This window comes from Rhinolophus hipposideros (assembly GCF_964194185.1).
Source record: "Rhinolophus hipposideros genome assembly, chromosome: 1".
In the NCBI taxonomy this organism is placed as follows: Eukaryota; Metazoa; Chordata; class Mammalia; order Chiroptera; family Rhinolophidae; genus Rhinolophus; species Rhinolophus hipposideros.
The window spans coordinates 31,354,061-31,381,647 of record NC_138047.1 but is presented as its reverse complement, the minus strand read 5'-3'; the positions used below and the strand labels follow the sequence as shown (position 1 = coordinate 31,381,647).

Below are 27,587 nucleotides of genomic sequence, written 5' to 3'. Positions count from 1 at the left end.
TCTGTAGACTCTGAGTGGCTATAATGTGGGAATTTCTAAAAGGAAGAAGGGGGAGAATGAATGGGTACTGAGAGATAAGTTGCAGTCTCTACTGCAATCTGTAAAGACTTAAAATGGAAGTTGTTCCCTCCCTTGTCTGGCCTTAGGTATCCTTCCCATTTTAGTTAACTTGATTTCTCATATGGCATGCGATGGAAATGGCTAAGAAGTGTACATGGGTTTTTAATCTATAGATTCTTTAAGCTATGTTAGAGCTCCTCCTCTTTGTAGTTCTATAAAATCTGTTTAGTTGAAAACACTGTAGCAAGTAGTTTTTCTACCTTTCTAAACATGATAAATGGTTATGTCAAAATGGTGATTTCTTATTATTCTCTAAAAGAGTTGACAAACTGGCTCATAGGTCAAATTTGGCCTACTGCCTGTTTTTGTAAATAAAGTTTTATTGTAATACAGCAATACTCATTAATTATGTATTGTGTATGGGTGCTTTTGCTCTACAACAACAGAGTTGAATAGTTCTAACAGATACTTTCTGGCTCGTAAAGCCTGAAATATTACTACCTGGCCCACTGGGGAAAAAGTTTGCTGATCCCAATCTATAACAGCCATCATAAGGCACAGAGGGCACAAACCTTTTTTGTTAATGCACATCCCTTCTAGAAATGCATAAGAAACCTACCTGAGTCATTCTATGGTGGTTATAGTTGTACGCTTAACAATGTCACTGTTAAACTGAGATGCTTCTGTAGTGTTCACTGTTATTATCAGCTATCAGCTGGTTATTACCAGCTGGCAAGATGAATTTGTAGAATTCATGAAGAAACATTAAAGTTATAGCCTTCAAATTTCCTTCAAGAGAATTAACTGTACAATTCTATCTAATATTGTTCTGGTAGGCTGAAAAATGACCCCCTAAAAAATATCTATGTCCTAATCCCTGGAACCTATGAATGTTACCTTATATATAGGGGGAAAAAAGACTTTGCAGATGTGATTAAGTTAAGGATCTTGAGACAGAGAGATTATCTTGTATTAACTGGGTGGGCCTTAAATATAATGACAAGTGTCCAAGGGAGTGGCAGAGGGAGATTTGACACAAACAGAAGAGGAGAAGGCATTATGACCATGGAGGCAGAGTTTCCTTGTCCATGAACCAAGGAATGCTGATAACCAAAAGCTAGAAGAGGCAAGGACTAGATGTGGAGCCTCCAGGCCTTCCAAAACCTTAACTTTGGCCCAAATGAAACTGACTTCAATATCCTTGTCCTCCAGAACTATGAAAAAATAAAATTTTGTTGTTCTAAGCCACTAAGTTTGTTATAATTTGTTTCAGAAGCCATAGGAAACAATTACAGGTTTTGGTACGAGGAAAATGGGTGCTGCTATAACAAATACCTAAAAATGTGGAAGTGGCTTTAAAATTGGGTGATAGGCAGAGGCTGGAAGAATTTTGAGGCACATCATAGAAATATGCTGGACTTCCTTAAACAGGCTGTAGGTAGAAATATGGACATTAAAATTCCTGCTGGTGAGGATTCAGAAGAAAGTAAGAAGCATGGTAGAGAAAGCCTATACCATCTTAGAAAATACATGTACATCTGATGTTATCATAAACAGAATATTGCTAGAAACGTGAAAGTTAAAACTCAAAAGGAACTGAGAAACATGTTATTGGAAATTTAAGATAAGTGGATCTTTGCAATACAATGGTAGAAAACTTAGCTAAAAACTCTACTTTGATGTGGAAAGCAGAATTTGTAAATGATGAACTTGGTTATTTAGCTGAGATTTCCAAGCAAGGTATTGAAAGTTTGGCCTGCTTTCTTCTTGTTGTTTATAGTAAAATGTGAGAGAAAAGAGATGAGGAAAGAACTGTTAAACCAAAATGAATGAAATTTAGGAAATCCTCAGTTTATCCAGATTTTAAAAGTTGCCAAAATTATGAGATTGACTATTGGGAGTATGCTCTACAGAGAAGGCCAAGAGTGTGGCTGGACCACCTTTTACTCCTGTTAAGAGAAGCGGTGTGTGACTCATGGATCCCCTCAACCATCTCTGCAGCCACCAGAAGAGGAGATGGGATTATACAGGAAAGATCTGTGGGGGAGTCTCTCATCTAATGGCATAAATGACATACACTGGTGACTCACAAGGTTTTTGAGAATGCTATAACAGCATAAACACTACCAGCTTCAGGACAAATTTGTGGTAATTTGTGACAGTAGCCACAGGACATTAATATAGGACGTTAATAGCTAGTATTTTTTGAACACTTACTATGTGCCAACACTCTGCCTGTTTGACATGTATTTTCTTATTTAACCTAACATGCACTATTGGTATCTACTATTACAGATTTTATGTATTATTTAATTAACAAGCACTTATAGGACACTTGCTATTTCTTGAGTGCTTTATAAATGTAATTTATTTGATATTGTTATCTGCATTTTATATTTTGCTTATCCTCCCCCTTTGCCTCAAGGAGGCAAAAAGCCACCAGAGCCTTTTACTTTTTCTAATTGGTGAGTATTTTTTGTGTCCCATGATGCATGTAAGATGAATATAATTGCATGATGCTTTTTGTAACCTAGGTTTATGTACCGAGTTCTTCAGGGATCCCTGTTTCCGTCTCCAATTCTGAGGGCTAAGCACTTTGACAGACTAACTTCAGAGGAGAAGATTGAAGCCCTCAAGAAGTGGAGAGGAACTGGAAGAATGGGTCAAGAGACAACTAAGTATGCTGAACACTCAGCTGCCAAGTCAGAGAAAAGACCCATGTCTGGCTCTTCTGATGTCTTTGCAATGATGTCAGCAACTTCTTGTGCTGTTGAACAAGGAGACTTACCTGTATGTGAAACTGTGTTAGACTCAGACTACTCTGAAGCTAACACCTCAGGAATAGCTGGACCCTCAAAGTGTTAAAAGAGCAAGATACCCTCTTTGGAGTTGCAAGTATTTCTTCAAGTTTGGGAGAGGGATTTTGAAGAAGCACCTTTACCAAGCAAGAAGGATTTGGATTTTTCCTTAAAGGGCATGAACATTTGGCTTGGAAAAGCTAATGAGATAACCTTTATTGTGTGTTTATAGATACATTTGTAAAAGAGAATAGAGTTTGACCTGGACAGAGTTTGGGGAAGTGAAATATTTAATTAATCAAATGCTTTTATGAAACTTTTTGGATTTTATAAAAGTATTTTAGTTGTCTTAGGTATATAAACATTTTCAAGGGAATTCATTTGAGATATATTTATTTTACTGTGAGATCTCATATTCCAGAGAAATGCTTTAAATGAGCAGAGTTCAGTCTGATTTTTTTATTATTATTAAGAAAAAAAACAAAACCCTTGTTTTAGGTTGATTAGTTAGAACTCTAGGAGATTTCAACATGAAAAAAAATGTTATAAATTGCTAATTTCCAGAGGAAAAAAATCCCATGAGCCTTTTAAACAACAAGTTCACTGAAATAGGATAATATAGTTAGTGATTATTAATAGCTTTTTTAAATTTCCTATGGGAAGATGCCTTTGGTCTTCTGGCTGAAGATGTTAGGCATACCTCTCTGCTCATTTCAGTGTTCTCCTGAGGTGGAGCCTTCATTCGGAAGGGGCAGGAGGATACTAGGGTTCCATCAGGTAATGGAGAGGTGTTCCTCTTTCAGCTTCCAGTCAAAGGAGTCCCTCTTTTGAGGTCTGCCTCTGTGCGGGTGTTAATTGGGAACAAAGGCCATAGCTAAGGCAGACAGAATCACCTGAGCCTATAGCCCATTTGGCAATTTCCTGTCCTCTAAACCTCATCAGATTGAGACAATCAATTTCAAAACAATCTTCAGGAGACCATTTGAGGTTTCATAGTCTTTACAATGCTGTACAACTTTACTGGTGTTATAACCTTTAAAAATGAGATATTATAAATTGAGACTACTACAGGTGGTTTGCAGGAGGATTCTGTGAGGTTCTTAGAAGAATGTGTTTTTTAATATATTTTAGGACAAGAATGTCAATAGCAGGTTAACTGCTATTGCAAATCATGTATGCTGGCTTTAGTTGGAATAAAAACTGGTTTATACCAAGTAAGACCAGGTGTTATTATCAAATGATTATGCATTCTGGTTGAGTTCTGTTAAAATTCTATATCTGTTCATCTGAAAATTGTCAACCAGCAATCACCCAGAATTTCCGTCATGAAACCTCCATGCTAATGTTCCAAGTCCTATATCAAGGTTGTCTTAATGACAATTAAACTGTTATTCTCAGGGCTTAACCTTCTGCCTGCTGCCTACTGTCCTGGTCTAACATTGTAGCCTTCTGATGTTATTGCAAATCGTCTTTTTTTTCCTTCTTTCCTTTTTTTCTTTTTCAAATCGTCTTTTATACAGACCCATTTCCAAAACTTTCAAAACCTTACATGGCTAATGGAAGTGCTTTCTGCTTCCTTATTTTTTTTTAAATAAATTGTTTAATAAATAATGTGTACTGAAAACCCTGCATCACTCCTGTAGGTAACCACTGAATCCAACTGTTATTGGTACCAAAACTTAGAAAGAAAACCCCGAAGTACAAATTTTACTAGAACATTGTTTTGGATTTTCATATATGGAAAAATCAGTGATGTCATATCATCTGTTATCCTCAGAGGAGCTGACATTCATTCCCTGGGATCATCATCTGATAAATAAAAATGTAGAGATATATTCACTAGTAAACAAGGAGAGACAAAAGACTACAAACATTAGGTCAATCTCCAAGATGTGAAGTATCTGCATATATGAGTAGGTGAAAGTCTTGTGTGTTCATGTTATGGGGCCATAATCTCTTATCCAAAATTCAAAAATCCTCCAGAACTCTGAAAATGTTTTATTAATTAGGAACAAACTCAATGCCCTGAACATATGTAAGGATATATGTTTAATATAATTTTCATATATTTTTTTGTTACAAACATTGTATTTTATTGCTGAATTGGGGAAGTTACAAACCAGCAACATTGTGGTTGAGACCCCACGCTCCAACCAACTGAGCCATCTGGCCACCCAGGAGCTCAGCGGCAGCTCTTTAACTTCATTCTAGTTGCGGAAGGCTCAGCTCACTGGCCCATGGGGGAATTGAACCGGCAGCCTTGTTGCCCCGAGCTCGTACTCTAACCAACTAAGCCACCCGTCCACCCCCTAAAGTGTAATTTTTAAATTTTGAGAAATTCTGGATTCTTAAACATCTGGCCCTTATATGAATGAGAACTGGTGTCTGTATTAAGCCATTAAGAGGTCTCATTTACAAGTGAATAACTCTCACACAGGTTACCCAAGCTGATGTGATCTGTTGCATTTTGGTATTCAGCATATTTCACCAAATTTGGGGGGGGACCCAACATTATATCATTGCTCCTAGTTAAGAAAAATTGACTAAAACACATCTGGGGATATAATTTTACCACAAAAGGCTTGTGAAAGACTTGGATCAGTTTCCAAAAATGTACTGTAGACATTAGTTACACTTTTACCAGGGTTAAAGTTTTCCTTGGATACTCAATAGAGAATTGAGACTATTAGCAAATTCTAATTTCAGACTAATCAAAGAATCATATGTCATCTAAAATAAAAGACTATGTTCCTGTGAGAGTAAGATACAAGGTAAATTTTGATTGGTGGGAAGCCGGGTGCCAACAATTGTAGTGGGAGACACAGTTTTCTGGGATTTGTTATCCATGCTCCATATCCATCAAAAACAAAGATTATACCATTTTATTTGTATTAATGACTATTTAAAACAAGTACAGTATGTACATTTCACTGAACATAAGTTGAGCAAGGCTAAAAGTTGTTACATCAAGTATATACCTACAACTGTAACAAAACTGACATAGGTTCTTAAACTTTCATACAATTGTGACCAAAATTCAATTCCTGTTTCACATTCTCAGTAGGTTTATACAAACTACAGAACATGTCAATAATCTGGAAAGCGTCAAGACAACTTTTTGAATTTCAAATATGTGTACACATAAGAAAAGAGTACAAAAATACATGTATAAAATTGCAGGTAGTCTCTAAGAGGAATGCTGAGGCAGTCTAGGTTGCTGGTGGAGCTTAGTAGGGAATCCTACTTGTTCAAAGGTCATTTGGATGTTGCAAATGGATGCCTGACTAATTAAGTATGTGTGAAGATTGGTGTTTTGAAGCTTTTCGTATGGAAAAATACTTTAGCCACTAATTCAGAAATCGGTGTGCGTAAAGTGGTCTAGTGCTTTAAAAGCATCTTTAAAATTTTGTTTTAATTATTGATGGGAACATATGGCAACACCAGATATTAAACATGTTTCAAGGAAAATTACAAAATGTTATGTAAAGTTTTCCTGTGCTTAAAGTAAATTTCTGTACTTTATTGGTATGGACAGACACAGGAAAACTGGAAAATATTTAATTGGGGGTGGTGTGTGATTTAACTTTATTTTTTTAAAATTGCATCTCTCCAGTCTAAAGCAAGTTCTCCTTTGTCAAAGCATAATCTCAAATTCATTGTCACATGGGTGAAACAAAATATTTCCCATGAATATTTTCCTAGTTGTTGAAATCTCAGGCGGCTAACTGTCATACACTGAATAGACCCCAGTCATGGGAAGGTTCTGTGGAGACTTTTCTACCGAATTATAATCTTGATTTAAGTTCAGAATGGGCAATCCTATAATGTCAAGTGCTTTGTCTACTGGTGTCAACCGATGTCTAAAGAGCTTTGCATTCAATATGTCAATATAGTTGCAACTTCAGCTACCTATAAGGATGCTACTTATCTTTTACCTCTGACTGGTCTTTCATAAGTGCTCAGAATTTTGCAGACTTTAGAAGAGTAATAGTAAATAATTTAAGCATGTAAATTACCTTGGTTTTTATAAATCAAAAGCAAGTTTCCAATGTTAATATTGAAAGTTGCCACTATGCTATTGTGCTTGAGAAACAAAAGCTGCCAAAGATCAGTCAGCCTGGATCTCAATGTCCTATTGTGATTGAATAAGAGGGAACTTTATAACCTGTTACCCTAGCGCCTGCATTATCCTAACTCGCCAGAGTTGATAATTTGGCGCTACAAAGTTAGGTTGACAAAAGAAGAAAATCTGCTTTGCTTCTTTTTTAAAAAACTCTTTCATTGAACTTGAAATAAGAAAAATAAAGCTGAAAAAGAAAAGTCGAACTGCATTAAACCAAAACAAACATGAAAATTTGCAGTGCAAATTGTTGAACATCCCAGCTCAGGGGAAGTACTTCTGTACAGTTCTCTGCAGGAAGCTCTCCACAGTCAAGAAGCTCATTTTCTTTGAGTGTCGCTGGCAGTTTGAAATTAGTTTAGGAGAAAGGTGTGAATATATATTTGTCTCTCAATCCATTCGACGAAGTATGACACATTGCTATAAACTCCAGGCCCCAGGACTTTGGAAAAGCAGACAGAGCCCCATGAAGTTAAACCAAATAATGTCCACTGACCTCCAGGCCGCTCACAAACAAGAGGTCCACCGCTGTCACCCTATAATGAATAGCAATGGACATTAGTCATTGGTATTTCAGAGTCCTGACGGTGTCTGTGTTATCCTGAGGGTACAATAAAGCCAAATAACTGACATTTTGGAAAATTTCAACAAAGCTTTTATTGCCAACATGTGCAGGGAACATGCTTTCCACTACCCAAACGGAAAGGTCAAGTGGACATTTTAAACTCGATCTTTAAAAGTCCAGGGGTGGCTTGGCAGAGGACTATATTCTTTCTGTCTGTGAAATTAGAAGACATTTTTCAGTTATTTCCCATACTTATCAAAATATGTCAAAAATTGTTTTTAATTTATTGTATCAGGATTGATTTATAATTTTATTCTTTAAATTTGATCCATTCTTTTTAAATGTAGAAAGTACCTACAGTTGGGATATTTAAAGATTTTTTTATTGCCCCACAAAACTACTAGAAAAATATTCTAAACTTACTACTTTCAAGATTCTTGCTATAGAATGAATGTCTTAAGTAAAGCACTCTTGCAGACTACTTACTGTATTTCTTAATAGTTTCTGGGACCTTTTCAATTAGCATACTTGAATGGAAACCACCACATAAGAATTATTTACAGTGTTTATTTGTAGCCTACATTTTATTTCACATGCATAGAAATTTTCATTCTTCTTATTTAAGTTTGTGTTGCAGTTGAGTTTATTCAGCTTTCTGCCCACACATGACCTTTTGAACATTAATATTTGCTACATTTGAAAAGAGAGTCAGTTAGAAAGGTGTATTCTCTACTGCTTCAGAAGAGAAGGATTGATACCCTAGAAAATAAGGAAGTATGTGAACTCATGGTGAAAATTTACAAATACTCTTGGCCCTGCAAGAGTTTCAAACTTGGACTTATATCTATGGTCATTCCCATTCGGTAATGTTGGAGAATAATAGAAATCATGATTATAGATGTTCTTCTAAACACTTTCCCTGTATTAGTTCATTTAATCCTTATGAAATCCCTATGAGCTGACATTAACAATAATTTAACAGTAATTATTATTATATCTATTTTGGAGGTAATGAAAGTGAAGCCCAGTTTTATAACTTGTTCACTGGCAGAGCTAGGATTGAAACAAAGGCAGTCTGGCACCACAACTCCAACTCTGTTACTACGAGGTGATACTGGTTCTTAGAAATGTTAGTGAATATGACTGCTGTTAATGCAAAATTGAATTCTGATTGTGCTGTGTGCTTTTGTGAAAATGCAGATCTTTACGTTCATAGCTTACCAATGCTGTAAGTCTAAATAAAAAAGTATGGACCCTGCAAGGGACTGAATAAATTGTTCTGTCCCAAATCCTAATTGACTATTTTAAAGCAAAAATTACTGGAAACATTTTTGTAAGATATACCCCACATTTCTTTTTTCATTTCCCCTCATATAAAAGAAATACTAAGATAGTGACTTATTTAGCTTGAGCTATTTATTATGCTGGAGAGTAATTAAAATGGAACATGTTTACAGGTCAGCTCTATACTTCCAGATCAGAAATTTAGCCAAATAATTATTTAGCAGCTACTCTTTGCAAATTCTGTACTTAAGATATATACACAAATGAAGAAGGCACTATTTTTGTCCCCCAAAAGTCAGCTGGGTAACAAGAATACCTTTATATGAGAGCAAAATCTTAGGTCTATAAATAAAGGCATCTTCAAAAAAATGAGCAATTACTTCCTGCTGGAGAGGAACAAAAGTGCCTGCCTCAGATGTGGGTTTGAGGTGCGCTTGGGGAGGCAGTAGGTATGAGTAAGACAGAAAACAGGAGGTGAAGGGGCAACAATTCAAAACGAAGGGGAGTATAAAGCTAAGGCATAATTTGTCTGGTCTTTTTAGTCCTATTTTCCTCAGTAATATTGGGCTTTTGGTCAAAGTTTATGTATGGCTTCAGTATTGATCCCCATGATTTCTAGAGCTTAACAGAGGGACTCACGGCTTCCAATGTATCCCGTTGATAAGGAAGAAAATGAGAGGTTCTGATAAAACAGTCTTCTATTTTTTAAATTTTTATTAGTGAATATTGGGGAACACTGTGTTTTTCCAGGACCCATCAGCTCCAAGTTAAGTCATCGTTTCACTCTTGTTGTGGAGGGCGCAGCTCACTGGCCCATGTAGGAATCAAACCGGCGACCTTGGTATTATGAGCACTGCGCTCTAACCACTGAGCAAACCTTCCCCCCCACGAACAGTCTTGCTCTAAACCTAGTAAAAAGTAGCTTTTGTTTGTTTGTTTTGTTTCCTACCTGAGGTTGTTGGAGAGCCCCTGGTATGCGTTTGCGATGCCCACAGCCCTGAATCCCCACTACTGAGAAGTTGGCGTAACTTGTTTCCTATTAGACATCATGATAGAAACACGACTGTGCCTATGTCTGGGCACAGCCTTCAATTCTCTTTCAAGAATCACCTTCCTGGGCCAGCCTGGTGGCTTGGAACACCGGGTGCACCGGGCTCCTGACGCCAAGGTTCGATTCCCACGTGGGCCAGCGAGCTGCGCCCTCTACAGCTCAGATTGTGAACAACGGCTCTCCCTGGAGCTGAGCTGCCTGCCACCGGCTGCTGTGCTGCCATGGGCTACCGTGTGCTGCGGTAAGTGGCCGGCGGCTGCTGGCCAGCAGCCTGCGTGAGTGGTTGGCAACCCGCAAGAGCTGCCGTGAGCTGCTGTGAGCGGCCCACCTGCGACCGACTGTCTCAGCTGGGAGGAGCACAAGGCTCATAATCCAGCATGGGCCAGGGAGCTGTGTCCTACCCAACTAAACTGAGAAACAACAGCTTGAACCCAAGTGGGGTGGGGTGGGGAAGGCAGAAGAAGGGGGGAAAAAGAATCACCTTCTTGCTCCTCCTTAGCAATTACCAAGAGATGAGAGACACGATGTCGTGCGGGGCGGCAGGCAGGGTATCTGGTCCCGCTCCCCACATAAGAACGCAGGACACGGTGAGGCCAAAAAGGAACACCCACGGAGCCATAAGTAGGGGAGTCATATCACTATATTCTCACCAGTGGCATCCGCCTCTCTGCAATCCATGCTTGCCAGCCACCACCTTCTTGCCAGCCCCCATTCTTCTGCTAGAGTAGCCACGGCAGTTATATTAGTGGGCAATGGCTTACGGGTTACAGCTGACGGCCAACCAGCCACAGCTGATGGCCATCTGATCACAGTTGATGGCCATTTACTACCCGAGCCACCACCTTTCTTTGTGAGGCCGAGAGCCTGGAAACTGCTTTTTAGGGCTTTGTCCCCACACACGGATTTCTGGTAGACCGCCAAATCGTGTTGGGGACAGGGAGAAATGTATTCACACTCATCATTGCTACGAGCATAGTGTTCTGGCCCAGCACTTGGGCCCTGAAGCAAGTGCCTGGGTTTATTTCCTCACTCATCTTCATGCTGGGTCATACGGGGTAAATTACTTAACCTCTCTGGTCCCTTCTTTTCTTGATCTGTAAACTAGGAGAAACAATGATACTGCCACAAAGTGTGTGTGTGTGTGGGTGGGAGGGTGGGTGGAGGGAGATTGTAAGGATTAAATGAGTTATTACAAAGCATTTGGAAGAGATGCTGCGACACGATAAGCACCAAGTGATAGGTGTTAATATTCATAAAGTTACTAGTCATTGAATGTATGTGCCAGACATCACACACAAATATGTGAAAGATAGGGGCTTTCACATACATTAACTTAGTCTTCAAAACACCCTACGAATCAGAATCAACCCCATTGTAATCATGAGATAGCTTCCTAGAGAGGTTAGATAACTTCTCCAGGTCACATTGTTCTTACTTGCAGAGATGGAATCCAACACAGATCTTTCAGGCTGCAAATGCTGTGTCCCAAGCCCCACACCAAGCTAACTCCCAGGACACTTTTTGGGGGAGGATGGGGGTCTTGGGAAATCAAACCTGGGCCTCTTGCATCGGGGTCCTCTACCACTGCCCACCTCAGCTGGATGATTTGTGGCCACAAGGACAAAGGGAAGATGGCCTCAGTGAAACCAAGGGAGCCAGCCATCTGTCTCCTTCTTTCCCCTGACAACTATCTAAGGAATCACCACTGGGCCCTTTCTAATCCCCTGATTTGCCTCCTCTGAAATAAGACCATCAAAAGTGTCACTTTATTAACTTAGGTTAGTGGTAACAGCATTGTTACATCTCTTCTTCAATTCTAAAATGTGGGGGCCAATTGGATCTATGCCAATGCAGAGAAATAACAGAGGTGCTTCATAGCAGTGAAGTCTAGTAGCTACCATCCCCACTATGTTCAAAGCTTTGAGTGCTTGTACTCTTTTATCCTTCCCTGGAAGCCAGTCCAGTATAATATTCAATGAGTGTTTATTAAGTAAAAATAAAAATGCTTCCCCGAATTGCTAAGGTAGCATTCTCTACAAAAAGCTGTGACCAGGAATCCTGGGTGTCTAAAATCGTGTTCAGTGACATTTGGAGACATGCTGGCCATTAAATGCAGGCGCAGACCATGCCAGCGTGATCACCTCCCGAGACAGAGGTGGTTCTGTCACACACACAGGAAAGTGGGATGTTGTGTGCACCTGAATGCCATCACCTTGGTGGGTGAAAACCTCCTTTGGTGTCTCCCTGCCTCCTGGGGCAGCCTGGTTGGAGCCATGGTTACCACTCGCTCCTCCTAGAAACACATTACTTTCTTAGCCGCTAACATGGTCCAATGAGCTGGACTTGAACAATTGTTTTTCCTCCTGAGGCCGACCCGGGTGCCGTTCCTCATGCAGTGTAGTGGATGAGAAAGCGAAGCTAACCTGAGTGAAGCGCATGGAGCAATAAGAGGGATCGCTTAGGGATTGGGTGAAGAAAACCACGCTGTGGATATACATCTGGAACAAATGATTTTTGAAAAAAATGTTGCCAGAGGGCCACACATGAGTAAAGATGAGTTTGTATGGACCCACTGAAGTTTTGCTGAACTGAATCGCCTCGGTAACCAGAAAGCAACTTACCATGCACGAGTCAACTGTGCCAGACTCATAGCCAGCACAGATCATCCGGGCCGTGATGGTCTTCACGTCAAAGTAGGACTGACACTGCTCCAGAGAAATAATGCGGACTTCTCCCTCTTGCAGCTTAAAGGGCACTGGGGTGTTTTTTTTAAGAGAAGAAGAAATAAATACATAAGAGGGTAAAATGACTCAAAGATGAGACTAGCCACATATGAAATGATTGCACTTCCATACCCCCAATAACATATTCTTTACTTCAAATGTCATTTCAAAGACAAGGCTTGTTTGGAACCATTATTTTCCAATTAATTATCAGTGTTGATAGCCATCATCATGTGAAACTCCTTTATTTTACTGAGAAAATTGAGGCACAGAGCAGTTAAGTAACTTGGTTAGGTAACTTGGCTTCTTATTATATATGCTGCAACGAAAACAGCAGCCACTGCAATGAAATGGAAAATAATCAGCCCACAGCTCTGCCCCTGATAAGAGGCTGCCAGCTCAGGGTCAGTTCAGCAAGCCAGTCCCGCCCTGCTACAATGCACCACACCTGTTTATTCTAGCAGGGGATGGGCTACACTACCCTTGGTCTAATGCATGTGTCTCACCTTGTGCTACAGTGGCCATTATGCAAGTAAGAACCTTTAGTCCTAGAGGATATGACAGAGAAATGTCAAAAGGGACAAAGCCATCCCTTAGTGTCAGCAGAGAGAATATGTGAATTCCATCTTGCTTGAAAGTTCTTGCAGAATAACAATGGATTTCTCAAAGCATGAATCTTTTGTTTCACCATTACACCAAATTATACACCTTTTTAGATTGTGATCGTGAAGCAGTGCACATGTACAGAGTACCTTATTGGATGGAAGAAAGAATTACATTTGGAAAAAGCAATGCGAAGCAGACAGTGCAAGTTTCACGAGTTGCCAAAAGAATGGTCAGAAGAACCATCGCTCACATGTAGTGGGTGCTCAGTATTCTCTGGGCCTATTGTTTTTAATCTTTACAAAAATCCTGTGAGTTATACCATTGCCATTATTTTTTTTTTCCACTGTATAATAAGCTAGAAAGTTGTGCAATCAGGGTCAATTGGATCTTTTTCAATGAATTCAGACCCTTTGTGTTATACTACATATGTGATATATGTGATATGTTACATGATTGTTCTGAGTTTGAAGTGGATTATTGTGAGAACAATATAAGTAGAGGCAATATAAAGTATATCCTGCTCTTATCTCATAACACAGTCTAATTATAACTTTTAAAAGCAAAATGCACAGGAATGGTGATATCATGTGTCTGACATTGCCTTCGAAGTTCTTACATGGGAGCTTCTCAGAAGTCACTGACTTATTTCTGCCTATTGAGTTTTTCTTTCTGTGCTCAGTTGATCATATGAAAAAAGAAAATCAACTTAGCTCAAAACTTATCTGACTACATTGCAAAAAAAAAAAAAGAAAGAAAGAAAGAAAGAAAGAAAGAAAGAAAGAAAGAAAGAAAGAAAGAAAGAAAGAAAGAAAGAAAGAAAGAAAGAAAGAAAGAAAGAAAGAAATTGTCCTTCACATTGGCAGTTGTTAAGGTGGATAACCGGACGCCAATATACATCACCATTCCTGAGCACCACCGCAGTACCCTTGTTCGAACTGGAGTGGCCAGTACTTACCATTAAAGAAAATGTCTCGTTCACTAGATTTCTACTCTAAATGTTAAACAGGTCAAGCCAAATGAGAGAGTCCGTTATGCGGGCTAGGAGTAAATACACATTTTTAAATGTTTTTAATGTTTTCCATGTTTAAATCACACTATTTTAATCACTTTAAATAGGCAAATAGCAAATTGGTCTTCTTTCTCTAGAAGAACGACGTTACAGATGTCGACAAGACCAAATCATAACACAGAATTGGAAATATGACTGTGCAGCCTGACTGTCGGAGCCGTGGTTAGGAACTGCCTACCCCCTAGATAGAGGCTTTGCCTGCAAAACACCGATAGAGACAGTCCAAGCGAGGATGACTGATAGGTAGGTCTCATCTTGCACGGCAGCTCCAAAGCATGAGCAGCGGTTCCCTGGAGAAAGAATCTGAGGTGGGGAGAAGGATTTCTGAGGTTGCATCTGAGTTTGGCAGGTGTAAATATGCCAGGGCATCAACGATTTGCATGGAAGGGAGACTGTGACACCCATGCCCGGTATTTGCCATTTCTAGCTATACTTTTTGAAGGGAAAACGGGAAATTATTGCCAAAGGCAGGAAGCAACCCTGTGTTTTGTAGTTACAAGCTGAAAGGCAAGTGTTGAAGACGATCCTGGCTTACTTTTGTTGCCCATGTGCCCCCAGCCTGTGATATAGCAGTAGGTGTCGGGTTGTAACGACTGCTCCGGGCTGGGTAAGCAGACTGGCCGGACGTAGCTGGTTTCGTCGATGTCCTCACTCAGCTCCACTATGCTGATGTCGTAGTCTACCACCGCCCGACTGTAGCGAGGGTGCAGGATGATGGTCCTCACCAGGCGCGTCTGCACGAACGCTGAGGGGTGGTCAAGATTGTTGATGCCAAACACCACTTTCCAAATGGCAGCGTTCTCTCTCCTAAAATAATAATTCAAGCCCTTTTGGTATCTTAAATTCTCTAGAGAGGACACCCAGCTACTGACGTGTCTCAGATGCAGTATGGCAGGCAGGGGAATTTACACAGCGTGGCAGGCACAACATCTCTGGACACACGAACCTGTCACTTTGGTTTGCCATTTGCCACACTTAACTCTAGTTTAAACATGAAAGTGGCACGTTTTCACTTCATTCAGCTGGCGAGTTTAGAGATTTCCTATTTTTATCTTTCATTTAGAGCACCGAATAGCCCCTTATTTCACCCTACTGATTTTGCTTTAAGACCTTATATTTAATATTTCTCCTTTTTAGGAAAAGAAAATTAATATTTAGAATTAACATCTGTGATAGAAATAACCCTATTTTATAAGTTTGACTCCAGAAATAGTATAGCTAAGTGGTGATTTGAAGGTCATTTAAAGGGTACCAAATTTGTAGTAAGTAAAGAAATATCACACAATGGTGCCATTGCTGTTCTATAAATTTTATGAACCTCTCACTTTTAATATTGTGCTCTGTCCTTGGCATTTCTAACGAATTCTCTGTAACACATGGTGAATAGACTTTAGAACAGGGTGACTAAAACAGGGCTAGTTTTAGTAAGTAGAGTGGGCCAGACCACAAGCCCTGCCCAAGGGGCGGGGCATCCACTTCTCAGCTCCTGCTGATTGGTGTCATGTCGTAATACCCAGTGTGACCTGACCTTCCAGCTGTTTAAGGGAAGCCACAGTTCTGGATTTTATGTAAAGCTTTAAATGCAGGCTAAAAGTTTTAAAAAGTGTACAGCAAACAAAATAGATTAGCAGGCTGGATTCTTCATTAGTATAAGATCTCTAGAGTTTATCAAGTATTTCTATACACATTATTTCAAATGATCTTCTCAGCAATCATGTAAACAGGAATTCTTATTCCATTTTAAAGTAGAGAAAGCAGTGACTCGGAGCAGATGAGTGACGCATACTCATCTAAAGGCACAGAGATGCTAAGTGATGGTAACAGACCAGAATTCTGGTCCTTTAAACGCCTCAAAGCTTTTCTGAAACAAAGAAAAGGATCCACAGGCATCAGCACAGAAATCAGGTACTGGTCACAGGAGGGAAAGCACTTAGGGTGGATGGTGAGTGACAGGATGGCAGCTAGCACGAAGACGACATCTTCTCTTTCCTGAGTATATCTCCCAGATGTGATGGGGAGCTAGCACCAGTGATGAAATTACAGACAGTGAACCATTCTGTTATCCCAGGATCCAAAAAAGCAAGAGAAGGGGATAGTCAGATACATATCTTAGACCTTCAATAATCAGATTTCAGAATGTTTGGGGAAAAAAACAAAACAGATATGATCGTGTGTCCTGAGACTCTTAAAGCAAGTACAGTTCAACAGAGACAGGAGAGTTTAAGTGTCAAATTCTGATGCTACCAGCACCAATGATTACAGTAAGAACATGAAGAATCAGCTAAAATGATTCTTTTGAGTCACAAAGCAAAATGTGACTACAAAAGGATCTCAGAGCTTTGAAAATGAAAAGTCTATCAGAAAAGAATAGCATGAAACCATAGATATTGTCAGAAAGTCTTATAGAATGAGCAGGTGTTTACTTAAAAAGGAAAAAAGTAAGAAAAATATAGTTTCTCAGCAAAGTCATATGTAAGAATATGAAAAGCAGAAAATTTCTGTCTATGGCAAATAATATTGGTAGATAATTAAGACAAAGCAAAACTACTGAAGTTTCCTTTACTTCCAAATTCTCCATTCAAGGAGAATGATCTTCAGACAAAATCCAGACAATTCACGTTCAGTGTGATAAAACATACAGGTGCTTAATGCCTTGAACTGTTGAACTGATGTGTGGTTTAAGATATGGGAGGAGTCAGTGAGAAATCATTGACCTTCTGTAGATGAGTAAACTTTTCTAGTTCCAGATAAATTATAGTCCTAACTTCTAAAAGAACCACAGATGTGATTACTAAGAAACACCAAGAAGGGGCTGTTTAGTCAGCAAATATTTATTTAGTGGCTGATAACAGCCATGTTAAAATAAATTAAAACACAAGGATGAGGAAGATAAAGTTCATGCCCTCATAGTTTCATTCTATCTGGTTTAAAATTATATATATATATGCATTTTCTTGGGCACTTAAAGGTGAAAAAAATAGGATAACATAATAGACAGATGACTGATGTGTGTGTCTGTGGTCACTTTAGCTAATATGGTTAGGGAAGGCCTTTGACAAAGTGACACTTAAGACTTGAAGGGGAAGGAGGCAGTTTTGTGACTCTATAGGAGTGTTCCAAACTGCAGAAGTAGCAAGTTCAGAGGTCCCGCAGTCAGAACGAACATGGAAGATTTCAGGGACAGAAAGAAGACTAGATGTTTGGAGCCCATGGACTGATGAGAGAATAGAGAAGGGGACAATCAAACAGGTAGGACTAGATTTTGAAAAACTATGGTGCAAATGTTTTATGTTTGTTATACTAGAAAGCTATTGCAAGGTTTTAAGCAGAGGGAGTGACATGGTCAGATTTACATTTTAGAAAGATCACTAACTCGCGGTGTGGACATAAGACCATAAGGGAACAAGAGAGTAGTCAAAAAGACCAAATAGGAAACTGTTTTAACAGTTGTTGTGGATTGGTTGTGTCCAATTGTTGAAGTCCTAACCCCCAATACATCTGAATATGACCTTATTTGGAGATAAGGCCTTTACAGAAATAACCAAGTTAAAATGAGGTCATTAGGATGGGCCCTAATTCAATATGACTGGTGTCCTTATAAAAAAGGACAACTTTGGAGACAGACATACACAGAAAAAGAATGCTATGTGAAGATGAAGGCAGAGGTTAGAGTGGTGCTACTACAGGCCAAGGAATGTCAAAGATTGTCAGTGAAACACCAGAATCAAGACAAGAAGCATTGTCATTGACAGCCCTCAGAAGGAACCAACCCTGCCAACACCTTGATCTTGGACTTCTAGCCTCCAGAACTATAAGGCAATCAGCTTTTGCTGTTCAAGCTACCAAGTCTGTGGTACTTTGCTATGGCAGCCCTAGGAAATTAACATAACAAGGAAGACTTGATCTGACAGTGGTTTGGACTAGGGTGATGGCATGAAGATGCTGAAGCTGGTTGGGTTAGAACAATATTTTCGAAGAAGATCCTGCAGAACTTACTGCTAGAGTAAATGTAAGAGAAATTAAGAATGATTCTTTGGTTTGGTGTATTAGCAAACCAATGGATAATTATGCCTGTGGATAATTGACTACTCTGAATAGTAGTCAAAACAGAAAAATAGTTGAAGAGGGCTGTGAAGTCAAGAGAAGGGCGTTTAAGTTAATGACATTAAGGCACATTAGCTGGAGATAATGATCCGACAAAACGGGAGAAATTGATGGTGCAAAATTGAAATGATGATTTTAGGAATAAAGTCATTGGAAAGAAGAGAAGGGATCTGATTGCCCTGAACTAGGATCAGAGACACATCTTCCACCACAACTGAAGGAAAAGTAGAGCTGTGGTCATAAATGCAAGTAATTTGTCTAAATTGGGGGCAAAACAAGGTGAAAAATATGATGGTGTCGATTTTCTCCATGAAGTATGAAGTGAAATCAGTGGAGGGTAAAACAGATTAGGAAAGAGAAGAAAAGGCATCAAATACTTATAGCTGAGGATAGAAAAGTGACTTCGCTATGGAAATATACTGGAAATGTCCCATATGGTTAGATGCTCATTTGAGATTCACGATCATACATTTGACATAAGCTCAGTTAGCAGCTGAGGGTGTGTTATTCTTCAGCAGTGGCCAGCTGTTCAGGTACAGATATAGAGTACATGGAGAGGTAATACATGTAAGACTAGAAGAAACAAGTAACTACAAAAGTTGAAAGGGGAAGAGCTTCCAGTTTCTGCCAGCCTCAGAAACTATGGGGACTGGCTAGAGTTTAGGCCAACTACTGGCTATATCCTAGACCGAGACATTTTCCACTGGAGAGGGGAAGAAGACAGAGAATAGCAGCAGAGCATTGGGGAGCTGGAGTCAGGTCGGAGTCACCAAGGGATTCCTACAACCACACTTGCTCACTCTCCAGTGATGCTGGAAAACAGCACCCCAGGTGTAAGGAAGATGTTGAGGAAAACTTGACTTCATTGGCTGATGTGAGCTTTCATCTGTTAGTTTTTGTTCCTTTGTTTCCCCACATGAGAGACTGCATGTAGGATTCCCTCACGTGAGAGACTGCATACAAGGTATTTGTTAGCTTTCGATTAGTTTTTGTTCCTCTATTTCCCCACAAGAGAGACTGCATGTGGGGTTCCTCCCCGTGAGAGACTGCATGTGAGGTATTGGTTAACTTAAGGTTAAGAGAATTTCTCCCTCATCTCTTTCCTGGCAGAAGAGATATGCGATGATGTGACTTTCTGCCTATTTTTGCCCACATCAGCAGATGAGGTAGAAAAAGTGACTAAGTTATATCAAAATGACATAACAGGCATGTTGCCAGGCTTTAGAAGGTCTTGGGCCGATGGTACCAGACGAAAACAGTATTATTTGTCCGAATAAACTGGCCCTTCAGCCAGATAACAATATTTTTATCACAGTAACTGCTGGAACCTCTCGGAACTGGCCATTCCTTGAGGGGGAGGCAGGAACAAGGAGCTTGGCTCTGAGGTACATCTAAAAATATATATATAAGACAGACCTCAGTCGGCAATGTAATTTCATCATTTTGTCATTTGTCATTGGTGATTCTTCACCATTCTAACATTTTGGACACTTCCAGCAACATGCAACTTACAACAACAGGAGTTGCCCTGACTTCCAGCCGCGGACCTGGTGAGGTTTCTGACCTCTCCAGTGTGGTTCCCCACAGTTAGCCTTCTTGAGAACTTGTTAGCATCTAGAAAACTTGTATGCAGCTTGCAGCTTGTAACATCAGGAGACGCCCTAACTTGCAGCAACATCAATGGCAACAGCAGCAGCATTCTTAAGAACTTGTTAGCATTTTAGAAACATGTATGCAGCCTGCAGCTTGCAGCAGTGGGAGCCTCAGCATTCCTAGCCGCAGACTTGACAAGGTTTTGATTCCTGACTTTTCCACTGTTGTTTCCCCACAGTTTGGTGAGCTTTTGGCATCTACTGTAATAGTTGCTATCCCATAGAGTTTGTTACTGTATTTAACCACTCCTTATTGATGTTATTTGTGTATTTAGCCAAGTAATTTTTGGTCAATAGTAAACATATGTTGGGATCTCTTAAACTTATATGTATGTATATTCCTTTAACATGGCATTGTTACTAATGTATATAGTTTTGTCTTAACCACCTTTACTTTCTGTCATTAGCACATTCTTTTAAGTGCCTTTGTGTTTTGCTATTGCATATTGCTAAATAAATTGACTAGATATTGCTAAGTAAATCAATTAACCCCTCTCTAATGTGCTCCTCCTCTCTCTTTGCCCCGTTCGTCATCACACCAGGGGAGGTATGGATCCGAAATGGAGAATTCCTGTTTCAGTGAACATTATCACTGATAGGAATGGATCAAATCTGTCAAATGGAAGGAATGAAAAAAACAAACTGTGAATGATTGGCATAGTTCGTAAGTGCCAAAAATATAAAGAAGTACTCATGAACACGCAACATGGGTTCAATATAAAAAGTTAGACCAAACCTCTTACTTCCTTTTCTGCGTGTGTTAAAAGACTGTTAGATCAGGACAGTTGGTTGAGCACAATAATTTTGTTCCATGGAGAATGAGAGAGAGAGCTGTCTGGAAATAGGTGGAAAGATTATTAATATTAAGGATCCAACTGATGGCATGAATCTGCATTTTGGGGTAATATTCTCCCTCAGTTCTAAAGAGCATATATGCACGATTACAAAATACGGTATTCACATTGACTCTTTGTTGGAAGTCTATCTGATGGTGGAACGATTTAGGGATAAAGAAATTAAAGGTCCTGATGAGAGGACTGAAGTGACAAGCCTAGGACACTAGGTCAGCTAGCAAAAGAAAGGAGACTTGTGAATTGAGATAATGGGTGGAGAAATGCAGACAAACAATCAAAGTCTTGCCAGAGTGAAGAACTGGTCTGGTAGAAGTCAAGACTAGGGTGACCTGTCAGGGACAGGGATTATGGTCTGATAGCAGGACAACAGTTTTCCATGCAGGTTTCCTGGAGAGGAATTAGATGCTCCTAACAATCACTAATTGTGTGCCAACCTAGGAAGTTCATTCTTAAGTCTGTCCGAGGCGGAAGAAAGCAGGAAAATTGCTTATTAAATTACCCCTGAAAGTCAAGGTCTTTCTTCCTTAGAAAAAGAGCTGAATTGTTATTAGGGCATATGGGACTTGATCTGATCAGCTTAATAGCTCATGTTTTTAATTTTCATTGGGGATTTTTAAATATCTCTCCATGGAAGAGCAAAACAAATTTGTCTTTTACCACCAATATAATTAGAAGAGACAGGCTTGAGAAGACCTACACACTGGGCTTTGCCAAAGTATGGGATCAGGATATGAAGTAAATCCCATTAATTATAGCAATTGATGGCTCCAGCAGAGAGTAAGTCTTATAATTAAAAGTTCTCAAAAGCTTGCAAGGCCACTGGAGAGATTGTAAAATAGGATCAGAGTTATTAGCACACATTCAAATGAAGGCCTGTTTGAAGTTAGGCAATTTCTACTTTCTTATGGATAGGCCAGGCCCCTCTTTGACAGTTCTGTTAAGTTTAGTGTTCCATGAAATTTCATCAAGGCCTTTGATATCATATCCATGTCTTTAATTATAAACACATATTTCTTCTCTATTGCAAAATTTTTTCTTAACTTCACAGAATTGTCTGTGAAAGAGGAAACTTGGATAACACATATGGAAATGACAAAAGTGGTGTATGAATCTGGATGAACTAGCAAGTAAAGAATATTGTTCCCTTAAATAACTGTTGGATTCATTTAGGTAATCACCTTTTGATGGATGTACTCTTGCTATACAAGTATACAAGTATAATCTTGTATAATCTTCTGCTTCTCATGGAGTTATAAATAAGAATTGGAAAAGACATCTGGAAACATCTGGCTCCTTCTGAAGCAATAACATTGTAGTCTATTTCCTGACATACTACACAGACTCTTCAAATAATTTTGGGTTTTACCCACAAAATGTTCTCAAGAGGAGGTACTGGTTTGGTTTTTTATATTTTATTTCCCCCAAAAGATCAATCAAATAACTGGATATACACTTTTCCATTTTATAATCACTTATCACAAGTGAAAAATTGACCTTTATCAAGTTCTTACTGATACAAGGCGTGGTTCTCAAGGCTTTATATAGACTATCTTACTAAATGCTTGCACCAACCCTGTAAGATAGGGACAGTTATTTCCTTCATTTCACAGATGAGGAAACTGTGGCCCAGAGAAGTTAACAACTTGACCTGTGGTCATACTGTACAGGGCAAAGCTAAGAAAAAATAATAATAGGCAAAAAAAGTGAAATTGCAGGGCGGCCGGGTGGCTCATTTGGTTAGAGTGTGAGCTTTCCTCAACAAGGTTGTTGATTCTCACATGAGATGGTGGGCTGTGTCCCCTGCAACTAAAGATTGAAAACAGTGACTGGATTTGGAGCTGAGCTGCGCCCTCCACAACTAGATTGAAGGACAACGACTTGGAGCTGATGGGTCCTGGAGAAACACACTGTTCCCTAACATTCCCCAATAAAATTTATTTTAAAAAAAAAAGTGAAATTGCATTTTTTAAAAGAAATTAACCTGGTCAAATGAGTCATCAATTTAATTAGGAGATAGAACTATGAGTTGTTTTGTAATTATGTAATGCTTTAAATAAAGTAAAATTATTAAAAATAAATAAAATAAATGGGTGATATAGTGGGGGTTTTTTTGCTTGTTTTATATTCCCAAGTCCTTTGACACTCCTCCCACTGAGAAGAGAATTTAGGTTTCTTCCATTTAAATCTAGGTGGGGCTTGTGAGGGCTCTGGCCAACCACATAGCAGAAGCAATGTTGTGTGTCATTGGAGATTGGGTCACAAAAGGGCACAGCTTTCTTCCCTTTTTGGGAAGCTGGCTCTGGGAGATGCCAGCCACGATGCTGTGAGTCCCGTATGGAGAGGAACTAAGGCTGCTGACAGGCAGCACTGACTGCCAGACTTCAGATGGTTGCCATTCCTAGCCTTAGAACCTTCCAGCTGAGGCCCAGACATTCCCAAGCAGAGAGAAACTGCACCAGCGATGTCCTGTCCAGATGCCCCCAGAATCTTCTGTGAGCATAATAAGTGTTTGGGTATTTTTTGTTGTTGTTGTTGTTGTTTGGTTTGAGGTTTTTGCTCCTAAATTACACAATAGATAGTCAGAACAAATGAGGACCTTCTGCAGTGACATTTGTCAATTTAGGGTAGGTTTCCCCTTGGTCTTATTTTCCCACTCCCTTTAGGCACATTGTGATGGTTAATTTTATGTGCCAATGTGGCTGGGCTACTGTGCCAAAATATTTAATCAAACATTATTCTGGATTTTTCTGTGAAAGTGTATTTTGGGTAAGATTAACATTTAAATCGGTGGACTTTGAGTAAAGCAGATTGCCTTCCATAATGCAAGTGGGGCTCATCCAATAATTTGGAGACCTTAATAATGACGGATTTGCCCTGAGCAAGAAGGAATTCAACTAACCAACTGCCTCTGGACTGGAAAGGCATGTCTTCCCTGTCTCCCAGCCTACCATATAGATTTTGGACTCACCAAGCCACCACAATCGTGAGCCAATTCCTTAAAATAAATCTCTCTCTCTCTCATTGGCCTGTTTCTCTAGAGAACCCTGACTAATGCATATATTGTACTTTTAACTCTGCTTCCCAAACTCCTCACCATGTCCTCCAGCATCTAACCTCACTGTAGTCTCTGTGTAAATCACCTTGTTTAACTTCAGATATATTTGATGTATTTAAGAGAACTAGAAAAGAGACTAATGCTGGTCAATCTGCTAAACTTCTTTCTCTTCCTCCCTCTTTAGGACATAAATCATAAGCAAAGATACATCCATTGTCAATAAATGAGCAGCATATACATTGGTGGATAACACCAAGAGTAGAAAAATTTAAGCAAATTAAGGCCAAGGAAGTAGAGCAACATTGCTTTTGTACTGAAGTGACTTCACAGAATTACCTATGCCCTAAGAATGCATAAGTGACAAAATGATCAAATCCAGACAAAGCAAAAAAGAAAAGGTGCAGCTCACCCCTCAAGGCAGTGGGCGACAGTCAGAACCCACTTCTTGGCAATGAGAACACAGCCACAGATGTGCCCACTGGGCTCACTCTGCAGGGAACACTGCCAGGGCCACCTTCCAGGGCGACTCGTCCGACCCCCAAGTATCCTCTTGTTCATTCGGGCAGCAGGGCGGCGCCCACAGTCTACAAAGGAGCAGGAAAGACAATGTGAGACATGACCAAACCCCACCAGATGCTTGCCTCTTTGCTGTCACACGCAAATGGTCATTTTTCCCCCCTGAACCAATCCAGTTAAATGAAGTCCATATTCCATTGCTATACCACTCATCTTCTTACCTTGTTTAGTACACAGAAGAGAAATCTTACTTCTGCTATGACAAGACTGCCTGGATTTGGAAACATAAAATGGTATAATATTAAGTTACATATTTTTTTCACTTCAAATACTACTAGTAAAAAGCAAGACATAGATTCAATTCTTACCTAAGGTCTTTGAGTACTGATTACATTGAAATTCGGAAATTCTCAAGGCAGGGTTGTTATCAGGTATTACCTCAGAGATAGGAATATACGGAGGATGTGTACCTTTTTAGCTTATTTACTATCATCATAATATAATTTTACATTTGTGGAAAGAGAAACTATTGCTAGCAAAGTTTCCCACATCATCTTGGCTGGTGGCATCACCCAAAATATTAACGCAAACCATGATTTTCAAAGTAGGGAGAAGAAAGAGAAGGGAATTGGGCTGCTTCTTAGACTCTATGGTGAGGAAGGACCATGTCAGATTTCATTGCTCATGGAAAGGATGTGAATGTGCAAAAAAAGTTGAGAAATCATTTGAGAGAAATAAAATATTACTTTGAAAAGTTAGAGAATGCATAAAGGAAGTGAATATTTAGACTAAAGAATCTTGCGGAGACTTTTGATATTAAACTGTGGACCTATGACTGGCTGACAGGAAGAAGCAGGCATTAAATGTATTCCATGTAACTCTAGATGGCAGGATCAGAACCAGTAGGTAGAATTTATAGGAAGTGTGGGTTCAGGAAAGGAAGAACTTTCTAGAAACAGGATTAACCTTTGAAGGTGAGAACATGGACCATGTTTAAGCATCTATCAACGTAGCTGCACAAGATAATTTAATTTAGGGTATGTTAAATTTTAATCACAAAGTTTTCTTCCAACCATGAGCATTTATTCACAGTGTAAATATTTAAAAGACATAAACACTTTGGGACTGTGAAAAATACTGTGATGTGCTTAGAATCCTGGACCTTGGAAAAAATACATACATATGTAAAAAAATGTATACAAGTGGACACTTTGGTCAACTTTGCTCAAGTAGTAGCTCGCTGAATCAGAAGTGTCTGGACGCTGATGGTAACCACTTGGAGCACCTCTTGTAATTGCAGAAGTCAAATGTGACTTATATTTATCTTTTGTTATCAGTATATACATTGAGTATTACAATTTTAACAGGTGTTTCCTTTCTTAAAATGTGTATGCATTTTTTTGGTATCCTCTGTATATATCCATCCCTAAATATGCCATTTCCACATTACTTTTTGAAGGTTTACTGTATTTTCATTTCTTTTTAAATTTGCGTAAGAACCTGTATGATTGTTTTTATACAACAAATTAATATAATACAGGAAAAGCACATTTGCATTTTGTCTGCCAATAACGTAAAGTTGTATCTTTTCCTTATTCTTGCTCTCATTATCCTAAATTTCTTTGTAGCACTTCCAAATATCCGAAATTCATTTCATCTCCTAGCTGATCATTTCTCTGCCTACTATACAATGTATGTTCCTTGAGATCAAGGCCCTTGTCTGCCTCATTCACTTCTATATTCCCTCAGAGCTTAGCACCGAACCTGGCATAAAAGAGATACTCATTAATTAGTTGTTGTTTGTTAGATCCAAAATCATAGTTTATGGGAATAGGAAAAGACACCAACAACTACCCATCTCAACTTTCTATTTTATAGGAAACTGTGGTTATATAAAATCACATACCTCGTTAGTAAGCTGGGACTAGAACCAATTCTACAAACTCCCAATTTAGAATGAGTTATTTTATTTATTTATGTTTTTATTTGACCTGAAAGTGCTTTTCTGGCATTCCCAATTTGGGGAAACAAATCACTCTGTTGAAAGATTCAGGTCATTGTTTTGGAGGAAGTACTTGAGTTGACAAATATTCAGAAATTTCGCTGCAGAGTTTGGTCTACAGGGAAAATGGCAAGATATTCTAAAGAAAACTGACCAACCTTTAGTTTTCATCTTTGGAATTCTTAAGCGATGACTTCTCTAGCACTTATTAAAAGCTTTGAAGTCAGATAAACCTAGTTTGAGTTGAGAGGCTGTCACCATCTGTGCGCTGTGAATTTTGAGCAAGTTATTTAAATATTGTATAGCTATGTCCCTATAATATAATAAACACTATATTAATTCTCTCAATTTCTCTTTCTCCTGCACCTCACTCACAGATAATAAAGGTGGCTCAGTTTAAGATGCCATGATATTTTAAGGGCAATTTTTTAGAAGTGTACTTCAAGACTACCTGATTACAATGTCATTTTTTTTCTCAGACTCTCCAAATTTTATCAGTTGCCATTACTTCAATTCCCTCTGCTACTTAGGTACATGTAACATCTATAGGCAGATCAGACATGAGAATTTATTTTGAATAAGATGTGAAAAAAAGTCCTCCAAGATTAGAGTAAGTTTCCTCCTCCTTCACCATGATAATTTCTGTAATCATCATTAAAGAAAAACACAATTAGCCAAGAGGAGAAAAATCTATGTCTAGAAAGAAGAAACAATGCCAAACAATGTTGAAATATAGAGGTCAGTAGCTATTTTAAAGGGGCTCTTTATTGACAAATTTGGATTATCTTAAATTTAAAAGAGAAAAAGGGCCCTGATGGTAGACTCTCACTCCAGAATCCATTCCATACCATTCCTGTGAAGGGCGTCTTACCCTTTTACCAGAAGTTCATGCAAAGTTGTTGCGTTGAGGGTCTCCCAGCTGGAGTGTAATGTCAGCCACTGCTGGTCTTGCTCCTGTTCCGGTATTAATTCCGTCACAGATGGTTCTCTGATAAAAGAGTAAATACCAGTTAAGCAATCCAAGTACAATGACCTTTGACTAGGCACTGTCATTATTTAGCACTCATACTCTTTCAAAAAGAAGCATTAAGTTATAAATCAATTATATATCAATATTTCAAGAGGGGG

The 27,587-nt window shown here is 39.1% G+C and overlaps 2 protein-coding genes across 9 annotated transcripts in view; one reads left to right on the top strand and one right to left on the bottom strand.

The window, feature by feature from the left end:
* The window catches only part of ATP10D (ATPase phospholipid transporting 10D (putative)), a 109,228-nt gene extending 103,616 nt beyond the window's left edge, over window positions 1–5,612 (top strand). For 4 of the 5 annotated variants that reach the window (XM_081061582.1, XM_081061580.1, XM_081061581.1 and 1 more), the window contains one exon: window positions 2,595–5,612. In XM_081061582.1, coding sequence (XP_080917708.1) covers window positions 2,595–2,925 — 331 coding nt within the window. In that variant the 3' untranslated portion in view covers window positions 2,926–5,612. The remainder of the gene's footprint in view (window positions 1–2,594) is intronic. The other variant, XR_013994114.1, reaches the window with a different exon arrangement.
* CORIN (corin, serine peptidase) overlaps window positions 4,366–27,587 on the bottom strand; it is a 204,292-nt gene continuing 181,070 nt past the window's right edge. For 3 of the 4 annotated variants that reach the window (XM_081061606.1, XM_081061607.1, XM_081061608.1), the window contains 6 exons: window positions 27,331–27,447; window positions 24,679–24,728; window positions 24,351–24,525; window positions 14,812–15,083; window positions 12,500–12,633; window positions 4,366–7,514 (listed from right to left, as the gene is read on the bottom strand). In XM_081061606.1, the coding sequence (XP_080917732.1) occupies window positions 7,332–7,514; window positions 12,500–12,633; window positions 14,812–15,083; window positions 24,351–24,525; window positions 24,679–24,728; window positions 27,331–27,447 (931 nt within the window). In that variant the 3' untranslated portion in view covers window positions 4,366–7,331. The remainder of the gene's footprint in view (window positions 7,515–12,499; window positions 12,634–14,811; window positions 15,084–24,350; window positions 24,526–24,678; window positions 24,729–27,330; window positions 27,448–27,587) is intronic. The other variant, XR_013994118.1, reaches the window with a different exon arrangement.